Below are 17,848 nucleotides of genomic sequence, written 5' to 3'. Positions count from 1 at the left end.
AAATTCCAGCAAACTGGTTTCAGAGTTTAACTTCACGTAAAATGTGGCAAAGGCTGGAACATGCTTCTGTGTTTGTACATAGGCAAAAGTACATGAGTTTCCTTCAGAGACCTCAAAATGTGTACTTTTACCATTTGGGGCTTAAAATGCACTGTTCACTTTCACTCTCTCATTTCCAAACTGCCTGCCAACAGGACATGGGCTCATACAATCGGCTCGTCTTGGCGCATAGTGGAGATCTCCAGTCACTTGTTTCCCACAACCCCCCTCTGTGTGTAAATCTGCAGAGTCGTTACGTGCGTCTTCACAGGAGTATAATCCCCTCATATTTTACCCTGCAAATTTCAGCCAGAAAGGTAAGAATATGAGGCTAGTACGAATACGAAGATTATTTCCTCAGCAGAAACAGAACAAGCTTGGGCCCATGATCTCACTAGAGCTAATTCTGAGACTGTTTTAATGCAGCTTTTAATGAACAAAAACTCTGATCAAGAGACAACAGATGGAGAGCGATGGCTGAGACCCTGACCCAATGTTCATTGAAATCCTCTTGTCAAAAGGCTGCAGGAGTGGAAATCTTCTGGTTAGAGATGTATATGAATAATCCCACTTCTATAAATCACTGTCACAACGTGGACTAGGTATTTGAGAAAAGAATGTGATGGTGCAAATTGCTCAAAAACCAGTTTGAAAATGAAACCTAACCATTGATATTATTACAAACCTATCATTTTAGTTTAACTTCCTTTTGTTCAAAGAAAACATTCCTTGGGCTTCCAGTATGAATGTAATTCCGTGAATGTTTCTGAGTTATCGGCCTGTTGGATGTTGTGCATTAAAAGCATGTGAGTTTATTATTTGCTCTCACTGTCAATAAACCCCATAAAAGGCCAAAATTGACTTCGCCACATCTGTGGCAACCAGCCACAAGCCGTTTGGCTCCTTGTAAAAATAACAATATTTAAATAAAGCTAACAAATATACACTGACCTGGCATTTTATTTTTGACCATCAAAAACAAAACAAACCTTCTAATTCGACAGATATGCAATAAATCCTCCCTTCACGAAGCTGATGGTGTTCAGTTTTTTTGGATTTCATGAAAATGCTTATACAGTGTTATTGTCAATTTCTGGACTAGTCTGTGGTACTTTTACACTGTACTGCATTAAACAGAGGTGTTTTGTCACTTTGCTTAGTCTCAAGTGGCAGAGAAACAATCAGATACACCTGTCAGTGAAATGCAATATTAAAGAAAACCATTTAATGGAATCGACACCATTGTAAAACAGGACTGTTTGAAAATGTGATTTAAAATAGAATTTATTGTGCTTTAACGTGTCAAAGTGTCTCTGGGCAAGACACTGAACCCCCTAACAGCCCATTCACCTCCCCAGCTGAGCTGTGCCGGTCCAAGCCCGGTACAAACTGGGCAGGGTTGCGTCAGGAAGGACATCCGGTTTAAAAACTGTGCCAAGTCAACATGCAGACAATGATCCGCTGTGACAAACCTGAACTCACAGGATAAACCGAAAGGACAAAGAAAGAGGGAAAAAAAAAAAAAAAAAAAAGTAACTAAGTAGACATTTGTTAATTAAAAGGTGTCAAATTTGCTGATTTTGGAATTGTTTTTGCTGCATCTGAAATAACAACAGAAGAGCAGCACTGTTGTGTGGGAGCCGTCAAAGAGCATCGTTTTTTAAGTTAACTTAAAGCCTTAATATGTAAATTTGATGCTCACCTTCCACTGCTGACTCTAAGCTAATTCACTTTCATGACTTTTGTAAATACCAGGCGCTATTTGAGTCCTCGTTGACAGCAACACGCGTGTTTGTCGACAAGCTAAGGATGTTACTGAGCCTGCAAAGAAAGCTCCAGCAGCCAAAAAATGATGCTGACTGACATGTCAGAATAAGACCACAGAGTAACACTTGATACAAATATGACTGCATAGTCTTATTAATTGCCACAGAACACTAACAGCAGAATGACGGTCAAACTATGATGTAATCTTGGGTTTCGGTAACAATCTTGTACTAGTCCAGTAACAAGCTAGTGTCTCCCCCACAAGCTTCTGTAAAGTGCTACACACTTCTTGTGAAGTGACACACAGAGAGTAGATGATTTTCTATCCACAAGATTTTAAAGTGGGCTCTAATATTTGAGACCCTCCTCAAAATACTGCACTCTCTGTCCTGTCCCTGGCAGTGATGTTATGGACATACAGTGGCCATCATGCAACTGTGCTGAAGCAACAGAGAGCGAGGGAGGGCAAGAGGTTAAGACTGTTCAAACAGCAGGTTCATGGTTTGTTTAATGTGGTGTTTGAGGAATACTGGCTGACTCAAAGAGAGAAATACACGAAAGGGGCAGGAAGAGGGGACACAGGCAGTTCGGGCGTGTCAACATCAGGTTAATGCTTTGTTCAGTGCAGTCAGTGCAGTGTTCAACCCAGTCTGGCCCTTCATTTGAGAAGAAATGTGTTTTTAGTAATAAAAAAACAATTTAAAAGATAGACAACGGAAACGTTTCCATGATTCTTATGTGACTTATGTAGGAATGATGTTTTTTTTCCCTTCCTATATATTCCTATATTAGTACGAGTCATGTATCAAACCCCTGTATTTGTATCCAATATTTCAAAAGTTGTTTAAAAAGTTTAGAATGTCGGAAAGTCACCGTACAGTTCTGTGCCTGGTCCAGCTCAAAGCTGCCCGGCTCAATCAACTAATGTCCAACATCAGAAGGCATGTGATGCCTGCAGTACATTAGTACAAAATGAAGGGCTCCATCATTCATTTCTCCACTCAGCTATATTTTATATTAGCACTGCATCAAACTCCGCCACAAAAACACAACTGAAGGACCAACACACAATGCAGACCTTTACTGAAACAATTTACAATTGGTGATAGTCAGTACATTATATTTTTACCTTATCAATATCACACAGGAAGAAGACTTCCAGATGCTTTTACAATTAGCTTGTTAAAAAGGCTGCCTCCTTTCGGCCAGCTGTCTCTGCTTTGCTCCTGACAATGTTCTTCATCAAGACCAAAAGTTTGGCAAACAGTGCAGTGCGGTAAAAGCCAATTTATAATTACAAATCCAGCTTCATTTGCAACGTTTCAAACCCTGTGAGGACATAAGTCAACACCCAGGGCCTCATCTGTCAAAGAAAAGCATGTATAAAACAAGTTCTCAATGTGTAACCGTCAAAATGGTATGTGCACGTGCAGCTTCATGCACGGTTAGTAAATGGCAGCTGTTCTGTATCTATAACTTCCCTAGAGAAATATCTAAAAACAAAATATTGACAACCACAGCCCCCTGAAAATCGTACCTGCAATGCATGGAGTGAGTGGGGGGGGGCTGCACAACAAGTTGATACAATGAGGGGATATGATGAAACCATCAGCGATGTCGTGTTAACTGGGATTAAGCCACGTATGTTCTACATTTACATTTGACCCACCCCCACCCCCACCCAAATAAAGTGTCTGCTGAAAATGCTGTTTCTGGTTTTTATCATGTCCAAAACCTGCTACAAATGCAACATAACCAACAGTTATGGGAAGCCGCTTGCTTCTGCATTATCTTTTTGCCGGGATACTGCCACGGCTTCCTGTTGGTGTGGAGAAGAGGAAGTAATCTGCTACTGATCTCCATGTGACTTTGGTGTACGTCTTTGTTTTTGCATGCCATTTGTTTATCTCTTTGTCTGCAGTTGGGCCGGCTAGTCTCTTGCCGTCTACTCATCCGTTTTGTGACCTTCTTGCTGTGATGAATTTCCCTGTTTACAAATGCCAAATTGAAAATCCAAAATAGAATTAGGGCTCAAAATATGGTGGCTACTGTTATTAAAAAGCTCCATGAATGTGAAGTTATGTCTGACAACTTCACACAATATGCTGCACTCATCGAATGCGGCTTATGTATTTTTTTGGTTCTTAATAATTCCATGATTCGATTGCAAAATGAGTAAAGAATTTTAAAAGTTTTAATGATAAGTTAACAAAAGCATATTTTCTCCTATTGTTGTTCCTGTTCCGCATAACTGAAGCCAAACTTTTGACTATTGTCATTACTGTGTTGTAGGCTCTAACGTTAGCCATGCATGCTAACGCATATCTACACAAATAACCACAGTGTTGTGATGAGACAGCAACATGTCGCTGCAGTTATTTATGTTTTTCTGTTTGGAACTGATAAGCAGAACTGAAGGTTATTTATTTATGTCAAAGTTATCCAGGCTTTCTTCCAAAGTCTGTGCTAACGGAGCTGTCCGATCCAAAATGCCCCTTTAAATGAAGACGGACATTTAACGGCACTTCAGGGCTTCTGACATTAGTGACATGTGATGTGCTCATGTTTAGTAACTAAATAAAACCTCCATTTCATTTTATGCCTTCATCTTTCGGGTCATTCACACAGAAACAGAAAAGGTCTAAATGGTTTACAGACTTCGAAGCACCAATGTGTGTGTCCACACCCACATTTACCTGAGGCTGCCCATTTCCCTGTCAACAGTGGGCCTTCTCTAAAATCAGCCACACCCAAACACACACACACACACACCAGAAACTATAAAGCATCATATCTGTGCTGTGACTAAGCTTTCAGGCCATCACATAACATTATGCCCTCCAGTTGCTGAGGGCGTGCTTCTGTATATGTGTAATTGTGCACAGTTATCAGTCAGGTCAGAACAGCTCATATGTGAAAGCCTGTATTTTAATCCACACACACACACACACACACACACAGTAAATTATATATATAGAGACAGCTCTGATTATAATGCACAGTCATAAACTTTGTTTACTGGTGTGTGTGTGTCCCTGCAGAAATTCAACACTACTGTAGCTTGCTGTTGAAAGCTATTTGCTAGTCTACACACAGCTGCAATCTCATTCACAGTTCACCTTCAGCTCAGGACAGATAACACACACACACACACACACACACACACACACACACACACACACACGCACAAACATACAGTAAAACCAAATGGACACACACACACACACACACTTTTACTTAATACATTCCCAGGGAGGGCAGGTCAGGAATTGCTTTAAGTGAAATATTTCTTTAGAGTCAACAGTTAGCGACAAGAAGAAATTTAATTTGCCAACACTAATCCAATTCTCATGAAGCAGCAAATTACTTGGAGGGCAGCTGAGGAGAGGAGAGGGGAGAAAGATAATAGAAAGGAAAAAAATACAGGGAAAAATGGGAGAGTACGAAGCAAAACAGTGGAGACAGGTGGGAAGGAGAAAGGAAAGTGCTTAAGTTAGACCTTATAAGAGCGTGAGAGTGAAGGAACGTATTCGAGCAACGACAGACAAATGTAGAAGGTCAACGGCTCATAATGTCGCCCCCCCGATGGAGCTGAGACAAATCAATAAGCTGTCTGCTCTCTCTCCAGGAGACCTTACAGGTCCCACGAAGCTGCTGCAGGGTGGTGATTTCCTTCAAGTCTTAATTTATAAAGCTCAGCTTAGCTCATGTTATAAAGTTTCAATAAGCTTGGACACGCTTCATCTTTTCTAAAGCTATATATAAACAGTTCTCTTGCATGCAAGACAAGTGTTTATTGTGCTCCATTGTTTATTTCATTGCTGCAAATGAGCTCTTCACAATTTAATGTTTATCAGCTGCACAATGCTCTGTGTTCTTCCTGCACATCACTGATGCAAGACGGGAATTTGTATGAAAGAAACACAAACATGGATGAGACACATGACACAAGGTTACGGCCAAGACGAGACAAAAAGTTTGGCTCTGGAACTTGTCACATAAACTTGGTTTGGTATGAAAAGCCTGACACAGACCACAATAACATACTTTGCAGAAAAGCTGTCCCACAACAGACTTAAACACCACTAATCTCGTTTGCCACCTACACAAGAACCATGTCAAACACCAACATTGTGAAGAGAGTTTACGGATAAGAGCCACAAAAGTACACAAGTAACAAGATTCAGTGAAAATAGGGACAAAGGTTCTAGATAAAAGTGTAAACGATATAATCAACCTAGCTTTTATTTCATGCATCCTTTTCAGAATATGAAATTACCAATAATAGTTTATAGAGCACGGCCCTAACTTGCACTGCGTATAATCATATGTTGTTAATACAAATGATACACAAAACACGTGGGTAAAAACTACTACTCAAATTAGCCTGTAGGGAAAATGTGATAATCTTTATCGCCACCTTCTACATTGGGCAAGAAATATAGAGTTTATTGGGTGTAACTATGGTTTACAAAATGCCATCCAATTCAGATTTGTCTTTGAATACGCTGTCCAATTCCATTTTTATAGGTCTTCATGCAATACCATGCCAAATCTGCTGTCTGCAAACTTTATTGTTCAGCACGCTGTGTAGCTGTTCATCTGCATGCATGGTGAGGGGGCAAAGACTGATCCAGTGTTTGATGCCAACTCTCAGGCCATAACGATCATAATCAGAAGAAGCATTCACAGCGTTTATATGCACTTAGGTAACCGGGGTACTCAGAGAAATCAGCTTTCTCGGATAAACTGGGCACTTTGGAAACCTGGCTACTGGAAATACGCATATACACGCTTAGCAGAAGAGTAACCTGTTTTCTCCTCAACTGCAGAATTATTTTAGAAGCCTGGCGCATAGATTGTAATTTTATAATGACGGAAAAAAACGCTGCTTTTTGACTCTTCTCCTGTGTGTGGGTTCGTGTCACAGCAAAGTGACAGCACACGGGGGAGAGAAAGGAAAGACACATGCCGCTGATCCAAGACAGTGTGTATTTTAAAAACCCACGGGGGAAAGTGACTTATGTAAACTTCCACGAGACCCTAGGCGGACTAAAATGAGGCAGCGGGTTAGATCGTCTGCACCCAGAGTGTGGAAACCAGCTTTGCCGTGTACATGACACTAAAGAAATCAGCTTTCTCCCAGAAAACCGACTGGAACCTGGTCATTATTCATTGGTAACACTTAAAACTATTAGGTTTGATATCTTATGGTGAATGGTATCAACGCCAAAGCTCCAACTTTCTACTTAATTACACATGATTTCCGTGAGTGTGGCAGGTGAGCAGTACCCTCATTTACTCTACGCCCCGTTATGATAATAGTTATGATAAAAATTAGTGGAGCTTCTTCCCTCACAAATGGCTGAGGACAAACATCACATTGCACTGCGCACGTCATGGCAAACAAGTTTAAGTCTGCTTTACCCGAAGCCGCTACCTGAATACTTTCTACATTGAACTTTACGAATACGAAAGGTAAAGGAGAAATTAATGTTAGAGTCACTAAGGCAGTGACAGCTGCAATGAGCCCAGATATGTTTTCCACATTCACGCCGTCTAGTTTTCACTTGGACATCGGGATAAGTAGTGCACTGTAGAGCCTGGCTGTCATTAAAGAGAGCAGTGCTGGAACACTAGCGAGTTGGAAGAAACACAGGAAAATACATCAACCTTCTTCTTTACTCTAAATTGCTGCTCAGTTAGTCCACAACAATGAGCTAGAATCTACAACAGGTCTCTGTGCCTGAGCGCGAGCTCTTCACGGGCGTGTTATGGTGCCCTGAGGAGAGATTTATCTGAACAGCAATGCTCTGCTTAATTAGACATGACTTCTGTGTGTGTGGCAGATGGCACGAGTGCCCCTGTTTATTCTATGCCATGTTGGTAAAAGACCAGGATATGATGCCACAAGCTCTGACTCGCTCGCTCGCACGCGCACGCACACAGAAAATCCACCGCACACATCCCTCTCTCCCGTTATCTGACAGCAGAAGTGAGTCATTTGTACTCCTCAGTGTTCTCACCACACGATGTGTGCAAGTTCCAGCACGTCACATCCAAAATGTTTTAACCCGAGTGGGATGTTTGGTGACCGAAATTTGATTTTCCTCGGTTTCATCATCTTACAGAAATGTCGCCTGTGACATCGCAGGTACTGTACAATCACTCACAAAACCAAGGTGCTCTTCCTGTCAGGTCCACCCTTAAAAAACCACATTGCTCACACCAGGGCTACTCCTTCTTCTTCTTCTTCTTCCCTAAATTCCGTGATTCATTCTGTCAACGAGGCAAAATATTCCAAATCGTCAGCAGTTCGATCGGACGCAATCATTTCCAATCAGCATTTTTCCCCACGTTTGGAGTTTCGCTCTTACGAGTAAAGCAAAGGACGAGGCGGCCCACGCAGCCGTCCTCTATCAAACAAACTAGTTAAACACAATTAATAAAGAATTTTTAAGGATTCATTTTTGATGAAGTGACTGGGAACTGGATTCAGATTCAATTAAACGCTACCAAACCTGATCCCTACTGTGGGAAGATGTGTTTTATGAGCTGCCCGTGTACATTAACTTATTCATTTTGAGGTGTTAGGTCATCCTTTCTTTACTGGTATTAGTTTGACATCCCTGAAACGTACTACCAATTCCTCAATGACTGACCGTTGTGAACAGTCAAAGCCGGCCAATTAAAGCAGTCATGCCAATGTACTGGTGAGGCTATATTCAGACCAGATGCTTCACCAGCAGCAGGGCCTGTGCTGAACATTTTGAAGAAAAAAAAAAAAAATATTGACGTGTTTGAGGTCAACTTGAAAACGAGAGGCAGCTAACGATGAACATGTGAGAGTAGTGGAACACAGACTGACAGGCAGCAAAGGGCAGCCTGCTTAACAAACATCAAAGAGCACACAGCTGGGAGAATCCACCCCCATCCTGCCCTGTTACCCTTTCAGATGGCCCACTTCCAGGTTTAACCTCTGCTCATTCATTACCCCATCAAGCAGAGCTCATATCATGTCATTCTGCATGCAGACATTAATAATTTAAGTTTCAAAGTTTGTAGCCATCACAAGCTTATTCATTAGCTTGGTCTTTTTAAAAATACACCGACTGATATGTCATTTCCAGTTGCTCAGTGCTGTATGACTCAACCAAATATGAGGTTATTGCAGCAATAAACACTTAAAAAGAAATAAATTGTCATTGTCGAATAATCTGCTGCTTGTTTTTGTTAATACCGTTAAGGTGGGATGTCAGAAAACATTTAAGGAAGTTTGCTACAATTTCCTAAATCTCCAAAATGCTGTATTCAGACTGATTTTACTTGACAGTCCAGAATCCAAAAAGAGAGTTCACACCTGTAAATAATCCATCATCCAAATGGTTGCAGATTGATGTTGTGATCATTACTGACTGATTCTTACAGCCTTGGAGGAAACATTATGGCACAGTTACAATTGGGGAAGTGTAAATAGTAAATGAACCAGCGTCGGAAATTCTCAACTGAGTATGGATGAAGCTGCCAACAGGCCTCATACACAAAACCTTCTACTTTATCTCTACCTTCTTACTTTCCTGATGCAAAGCACAAGATTATACCACAGGAGATGACTGGTTAAACAGTGACCTTGTGAGAGGGAAACGTAGTGGACGTTTGTGTGTGTGTGTGTGTGTGTGTTTGCGCGACATGTCTGCGCCTAAAGCAACGACAGGAACACGTGTCCAAATATAACAAGAACAGCAATAATTCATGTAAAAAAAAAAGGTGGAAATCAAATTGAAACGTGTATTGCGGGCTAATCTACTTTTAGCTAAACATAATTGCAGAGGAGTAAGACCCATTATGGTAATAATAACGAAGCCTTACAGATGTGATATGTTTTTACCTTCATGTCGTTCATGATGAGCTGGAAGAGCCCTCCCAAGGCGCTGCATTCCTTCTCTATTCCCGCATCCATTTTTCCACAAGCTCGGGAAAAAAAAAATCCTCTTCCAAGTTCCCTGCACGCAAACTTTTTACTCCCCTCCTAAAAAAAAAAAAAAAAAAAAAAAAACTTTTCAGCCACGTTTGAAGTACTCCGAAGGTAGAATCAATATAGGCTTTTAATTTAAAATAGCTGGAGGGGGGGTGGGTGGGGGGGGGGGGGGGGACGGGGACACCCCGAGGGCGAAGTCCACCTTAAAAAAAAAACTGCAGTGGAAAAGCAGAAAACCCCAAACAGGAGGAAAATCCAGGTCAAAAGAAGCGGAGACGCTCACTAATTTTAGGCTTTAGTCAGCCGATGCTACCAGCCGGCCAACTTGATAAACCTCCGAAAAAACACCACATCGTGACTGGATCATGCAGCAGGGCTGTCTGGAAAATGTCTGACAGTTTTTTTTTTCCTTGAGCCCCCGCTGGCTTCAGTCCTGAGCGCAGGGAAACACGGCTAACCGCAGCTGGCTAACTCAGCTAGCTTGGTTAGCGTTAACTCCGCTAGCAACCTGTGACTGAGTGTGTTTGGCTTTTCCAAATGGTTCCACACACACAAATACACACGCTCTCCAGAATCGACCAATACCACCGCCACGGATCCTATGTGGTGTCCAGCTCGGGCTCGAATGCCCCGGTCGCCGTTTCCAGAAGTGTGCCCGAAGGATTTCACGTTGTTTTCCAACGAGTTTTGACGCCAGTCGCGGCCGTTTTCCTCCTGTTACTCCAATTGGCGTCTGTAGCTAAAGTGGAGGAGTGCGTCCTTCAACCGCGCGTCATGGCGGCTACATTGACGTCATCCCCATCCGATCGGGCGTTTCAAAATAAAAGCCAACCAAAAATCAGTTAGTCTTTTTTTTACTTAGCTAAACAAATCTAAGCATCAGAAAGACTGTAGGCTAATGTTAAAAAAGATCTATACATAGATATAAGCCATCTACTATAATCACTTACAATACAAACCATTTTTAGGTGTTTTTCCTTGTTTTTCCAATTCCTTCAGGTATTTTCATAGTGCTGCAAAAGTTAGTCAATCAACTGATTACTGACAAATATTAGCTTTTTTCCAGCTTTATAGATGTGCAGATTTGCTTTCTTTATTAATCATACTAATAAACTCAATATCTTTGGAAGTAAGACATGCAGATGGTAAATGGTCTGCACTTATATAGCGCTTTTCTACCCATTCGCACTCACAATCACACACACTCACACACAAAGCTACTATGCAGCTGGCCAACACTCACCGGGAGCAACTAAGTTGGAGTTCAATGTCTTGCTCAAGGACACTTCGGCACATTATGTATTTGAAGCATTTTTATTGTATAACCATTTATATAATAAAGAAATAATAAATAACGTGTTCAAACACATGGTGCCAGTGGGTGGGGGGGGCGACTGTGGCACAGGAAGGTAGAGCGGTTGTCCACCAATCTCACAGTTGTTGGTTCAATCCACGGCTCCTCCGGTCACATGTCAAAGTGTCCTTGAGCAAGACACTGAACCCCAACTTAGTTGCTCCCCCATCGGTGTATGAGTGTGTGTGTGGTTGTGAGTGTGAATGGGTGAATAAGAAGCAGTGTAAAGTGCTTTGAGTGCCAATAGGTAGAAAAGCGCTATATAAGTGCAGAACATTCACCATTACTGGATAGTAAAAATGTAGTGACTGTAATTATAATGATAATTATTACATTATTATTCTTTATTAACTAAGAAACATAAATGCATTACCCGTGAGTTCATTTCCATTATACATTGCTTTGCACCTCAACTGTTAGATTATTTACCTTGATGCACATTTCTAATTGAAACACTTTTAAGTATTGTGATATAACAAAAACAAATATAGCCCTGTGTTTATATTAACATTTTATATGCCCTTCCCCTTTGTGACAAACTTGGTTATAAGAAGAAAATAATGCCAATGATGCCTTTTAGTTTGAATGTCGCCTGTTTCCGGTGGACGGTGAGTTCGGTTCACTTGACGCCTCTGTGTGTCGGTAGACGGAGAGGGGTGGTTGTATGTGTGTGTTGGTTGTGTGTTGGCAGCCCGGTGGGGCGGAGAGCAAAGTAAAAGAGTTTGTCAAAACAGAGCAATATGGTGCGATTTTATTGCCACATTTCTGTCCCGTTATGTTCGTGTTAATGTTTGATTCTTGAAAACTTTCTGCTGTAGATCCTGGAGACACCTGCCGACAATGAATTCAATGGATTTGCTACTTAAATCAAATTCTGATCCTGAGATTTTAAAAATAAAAAGCAAATAATGATACTCTCTGGGCAAGACACTGAACCCCCAACAGCCCGTTCCCCTCCCCAGCCATGCACTGCTGGTCCAAGCCCGGTAGAACTTGGGGAGGGTTGCGTCAGGAAGGGAATCCTGCGTAAAAACTGTGCCAAATCAACATGCGGACAATGATCCGCTGTGGCGACCCTGAATAAGCCAAAAGGACAAAAAACAAAAACTGTTTATTATTATTATTGTTGTTGTTATTGTTATACTTTGTTTTGGGCAGTATGGTGGTGGGGTGGTTAGCGCTGCAGCCTTACAGTCAGTTGTGTACAGTTGGCTGTGGCTTTTCTGTGTGGAGTTTGCATGTTCTCCCCGTGCTCGTGTGGCTGCTCCGGTTTTCTCCCACAGTCCAAAGACATGCGTGTTATGTGAATTGTATGTCTGTCTGTGTGGGCTCTGAGATAGACTGGAGACCTGTCCAGGGCGGACCCTGCCTCTCACCCAGTGACAGCTGGGGTTGACTCCAGCTTGCTGGGACCATGAACAGGACAAGCGGTTACAGATGATGGATGCATGGATGGACAGTGGTTGGGGCCCAGTTAGGGAGCTCCCCAACTGGTAGCGTCATTGCAAACTTTGCACACCTTCAGTGCTGTACATAGTTGAACTTTTGTCAGCCCTTGGGGGCCCCCTACTGGCCTGGGGCCCCAAGCGTCACTGGAAGCGAGAGGAAACCACGGTTTTAGATCCAGTAATGTGTTTTGTGCTGCTTAGAGTCATCTCCTGATTTATTACGTAGCAACGAGCTGATAATAAACACAAAGCATCCACGCTCTGTGTGTCACTGATTCAACAAGCTGACTCACAGGAATACCGGTCCAGTTACTGTGGCAACCAGTGTGCCACATGTTTTCGCAGGTGTGTGTGTTTGCTGGATCACAGGACAGCAAACGCTAGTGTGGTTCCCATGGAAACAAAAAGCTATTACTATAATAAAAATAATAACAAATGATAAAAAAAATCTTTAATTTTGTTGTAGTTTAAAACTTGGATGTGGTCCAGCCGTGGTTTTATTTAATTCTTTTTTTTTCAACAACAGGAATGATAAAATTGTGAATATAATCAATGGACTCACAAAAATGAATGAATGACATTTCAGATGTGGAAAATTGATTTCAAATGAGACAGAGTTGCTATAATCACAGGAAGTTTATATTTATTAAAACAGAAGTAGAACAGTTTTTATGGGGAGAATGGTTGTGAAACAGAGGATACAAAAAGCCAAAGCAATTATATTTAGTTTTTTTTACAATTTTTGAGCTTCCAGATCCCAAACATGGGCCAGTTCAAAAGCACTTTAACTATTTAAAGAAGCTGTCATACAAACATTGAAAAGCCAACAGTGCTTGATGAAAAAATGATTTAAACAGAATTAACCGATTATAAAATCTATCACACATGACTAAAGTCTAAAATGCATTCAGCAACAAAACAAACTCTAGACATGGAAAAATGAACCTTTACAATTAGAGACAAAGTGAAAAGAATTGGATTCCCCCCATAGGGCGACATCAGAAAGGGACTTCTCTCCAGTCTTTGTCTCACACTGCAGGTCTTCAGGCAGGACGGCATTTGTGATGTGCAGAGTCTGGATCCAGATCCAGAGGAGCGCAGGGGACCACAGCCGTCATATTATCATATGTCATATGTTTTATTCATATAAGGTTGACAGACTAAATAAATCCAAAAGCAAAGGTGCTCAAATTTTAGAAATCAAAAGTTTGTTCAGCAAAGTTTGTTATACTGCTGACAACAAAAAAGTACTTATACTATGCCTGCAACTCATATATATTCTAAATACATGTGTCTGTTTGTACCTTTAACACAGCACATTTACTCATTAAATACTGTGACTTTTACTATGTGTGACCTACATTCTCCCTGCATCTTGAACCCTAACGTAACAATGTGCCCCATTAAAACGTAGCGGTAAATTCAGCTAATTAACTGAATAATCACGCGTTTATTGGTGGATTTCCCGCTGTGACCATCATCATCACATTCCGCATCACGATTGTAACAGATGAGTCCAAACTTAAAGCCACTGAGCTGCTGCTGCACAGATGAAGGTTGCTGATGTCTAAATGTCGCTCCTTTGTTTTGGGTGGAATATTTAGTTCTCATCATATACAAACAGCATTTTCTTATACCCAACAACATCAGACACAGCATGACATGATGCAGCATGACAAAGTGTCCACTCCGTGTAGCAACATCTGTCACCTGAGTAAATGCTCGTACTTAGATTGTGTGTGAACCCAACAACATAAGTGACACTGACACACGTAACCTTTTTATCATATAAATGGCTCAGTCATAATTGTCACTATCGTCATCATCATCATCATTTTTATCATCATACCATCATTTGTTTTATTATTACCATCATTATCATCATCATTACCATAGCGTTTCTTATTATTACCATCATCGTCATCATCTTCATCATCGTCATCGTTTCTTCTAATTATTACAATCATCTTCATCATCATCATTTTTCTTATTATTACCATTGTTATAATCAGGAACCACTGGTAGTATCTTCAATGAAACTTGTGGCACCATATTAATGAAGAATGGAAACATTTTCTCAGTGAAAGTGTGTGTGAAGGTGTGTATGTGTGTGTTAGTATCAAGATCAGAGAATGACAGTTTTCCTCTGGTCCAGTCCAGATTAACTCTGATCCTCTGTAGCTTCTCCACCAGAAGAACAGGCGCGGAATGTGATGAGAAAGCTCTGTATTTATCTTCCTTTAATTTTATTGCCCACAGTCCATGAGAGACTGGCTTTTTCTTCCTTTCCATGGAATCTGATGCCACACCCAGAAACCACCATGTACTTTCTCCAACCTCAACATCCCAGCTGTGAGACCCTGAGTTGAAGCCCTCTGAGCCCAGGACAATGCAATAATTCAAAAACCTCTCTGGGTTGTCAGGAAGCTTCTGTTTCTCTCCAAATCCCACACTGGTCAAATCTTCAGATAAAACAAGTTCTGGATGAGCAGAGTTTGGATCCAGAATCACAGGATAGTAGGAGACCATTTCCTTCATCTTGTTCCAGATGTTGAAGGTCAGGTTGCCCAGGTGTTTGGCCACATCTATCAGAGCTCCAGGGACCAGCTGTGGATCCTCCAGCAGGGGGCGCTGCTGGACTCTTTCCACTGTAGCCTTGTAGTTCTGCAGGAACGAGACGTCTTCAGATCCCAGCTTTTCCTCTGTGGCTCTGACTGTGTCTGAAAGAGCTGATATTTCACTGCTCAGAGCCTCAATCTTCTCCTTCATCATTTTACTCTTTTGCTCCTCCTCCTCCCTCAGAACAGTGATCCTGGCCTCCTCTTCCTCTCGTAAAAACTGATAAAGCTTTTCAAACTGCTCCTTCATCTGTTTCTCTGTGTGTTGAGCCTGAACTTTTATATATTTTGCAGTTTGATCACAGTTTCCTTTAACTTGTTCAAAGAGCTTCAGTTTCTCCTGTAATGGCTTCAATGATGTCCGGAGCTCCTCTTTGTGATCCTGTGCCACTTCATTTACAGGTCGGAATTTGTGGCCCGTGTGTGTTTTGGAGTCTCGACAGACGACACACACTGGCTGCACATGATCCAGACAGAAGAGTTTCAGTTTCTCAGAGTGCAGACTGCAGAGATCCTCAGACCCTCTCTCCAGTAAAAAAGCCTCACACAGGTTCTTTAAATTCAGATTAGAAGGTGGTTGGTTACTTTTGGAAACAGCATTACAAATGGGACACTCATTAGTCTGTTTCCCTCTCCACCATGTCTGAACACAGTCTTTACAGAAGCTGTGGCTGCATGTCAGAAGTACAGGATCATTAAAGATGTCCTGACAGACAGGACAAGTGAGATCATTCTCACATCCAAATACCATTTTCTCTCTGCGTGAGGCTGAAAACACAACAAGCAGAACATTGAAACAGGAAGTCATTTTCAGTGTTTCCTAAGTTTCTACAGTTATTTACAGTTTGATTCACAATCCTCTAAAAACTCACATCAGTAGTTCAGGTTGTGTTGTTAGTATTCCAGCTTTCTCATAAACCCTCTGTGAAGACTGAGGTTTTTGTTGGATGTTGAATCTGATCTGTCTCCGTCTTCTCCTAGTGAAATAATGGTTTCAGTTTCCTGGTTTGTCTCAGACTATTCAAAATAGGGTTGGGGCTTGGTCACCTGGTTTCTCCTAAATGATCACATGTTCAGCTGTGTATAAGGGTGTGGCCTATTCCACTGTGTTACTGTATTTACTTAGATGAACACTGGCAGTTTTGTTGAGGGCAGGCAAATACAAATTCAGCAGGATCTGAAGATCTCTGCAGTCTGCACTTTGAGAAACTGAAACTCTTCTGTCTGAACCATCAGCGACCAGTGTGTGTGATCTGCATTCAAAAACACACACTGATTCAAACCCATCATTGAAGTTGTACAGGACCACAGAGAGGAGCTCCAGAATATGTTGAAGCTCTTATAAGAAAAACTGAAGCTCATTGAACAAGTTAAAGGAAACTGTGATCAAACAGCACAACACGTTAACGTCCAGGTCCAACACACAGAAACACAGATTAAGGAGCAGTTTAGGACGTTTTGTCAGTTTCAAGATTCAAGATTCAAAGTGTTTATTGTCATATGCACAGACAGAAAGCATGTTTCATTGCACAATGAAATTCTTACTTTGCTGTCCACTCTAAATGTCATACAGTAAGTAAAATGAAAATAGCACGAAAAATAGAAATAAAATAAAATTAAAAAATACAAATAAGAGCAAAAAAATAAGAGCAATAAGGCAATAAAAAGTGAGGTAGTGCAGTTCTGAAAAAATGAATCTGCAAATGCAAAATGTGATTTAATGTAAACAGTTGTGTTTTGTTCATGTTTGCAAACTCCTGTCAGCTGTTTAGGAGTCTGATGGCCACTAAAAGAAAAAAAAAAAACAGGATCACTGCTCTAAAAGAGGAAGAAAAGCAAAAGAGTAAAATAATGAAGGAGAAGATTGAGGCTCTGAGCAGTGAGATATCAGCTGTTTCAGACACAATCAGAGCCACAGAGGAAAAGCTGAGAGCGGAGGACGTCTCGTTCCTGCAGAACTACTAGGCTACAGTGGAAAGAGTCCAGCAGCGCCCCCTGCTGGAGGATCCACAGCTGGTCCCTGGAGCTCTGATAGATGTGGAAAAACACTTGGGCAACCTGACCTTCAACATCTGGAACAAGATGAAGGAGATAGTCAGACCTTATCATGTGAATCTTGAGGTCGCAACAGCAGTTTATTTTTCTGCCTGTTGAGTTGTAACAAGTTTTTACACCCTCCTGACGGACCCCTCCCCACTTTTCACCTGGCTTGGGACCAGCTCCAACATGTACATGACATGTCTGGGTTTGGATGGTTTGCAAATTTGATTTGTATATTTTTCTGCGGTTAAATGTGCTTAAAAATGAATTGTTGTAATTTTTTTGTTTTGTGATTCATTCACAACCATTTAATGGTATAAAAACAACAAAACGTAGTAGAAATACAAAAGTATGTTGGTGTTTCCAGACTTTTTCTTGCCATTGTATTTCTCTTTTCCTTCTTAAAGGTCCCTCCCAGTCATGTTTTAAGACTTTTCAAATTGCCCTGCTGTGAATAATAAACTGTGTCCACACACAGAAGGAAACATTGCAGTTTTAATCACACGAACTCTCTCTGCTCTTTGAGAAAGTTTGGATCGTTGTGTAAAGTGTAACTGCTCAAAGTTAGAGGTTAATTTCACAGTGACGTCTTTATCTCTTGTTG

At 41.2% G+C, this 17,848-nt stretch overlaps 1 protein-coding gene and 1 pseudogene across 1 annotated transcript in view; both read right to left on the bottom strand.

The window, feature by feature from the left end:
• mtss1 (MTSS I-BAR domain containing 1) overlaps window positions 1-10,542 on the bottom strand; it is a 49,413-nt gene extending 38,871 nt beyond the window's left edge. Inside the window, 1 exon segment of the mRNA XM_067504616.1 lies at window positions 9,695-10,542. Within this exon segment, the coding sequence (XP_067360717.1) occupies window positions 9,695-9,766 (72 nt within the window). The 5' untranslated portion in view covers window positions 9,767-10,542.
• A 2,661-nt stretch (window positions 10,543-13,203) lies between these two features.
• Window positions 13,204-16,232, bottom strand: LOC137128080 (nuclear factor 7, ovary-like; annotated as a pseudogene).
• Between the last annotated feature and the right edge of the window lie 1,616 nt (window positions 16,233-17,848).

Source organism: Channa argus, chromosome 5 (assembly GCF_033026475.1).
Source record: "Channa argus isolate prfri chromosome 5, Channa argus male v1.0, whole genome shotgun sequence".
Classification (NCBI taxonomy): domain Eukaryota; kingdom Metazoa; phylum Chordata; class Actinopteri; order Anabantiformes; family Channidae; genus Channa; species Channa argus.
Note: the sequence above shows the minus strand (reverse complement) of the source record. Positions and strands in the feature narration are given on the sequence as shown.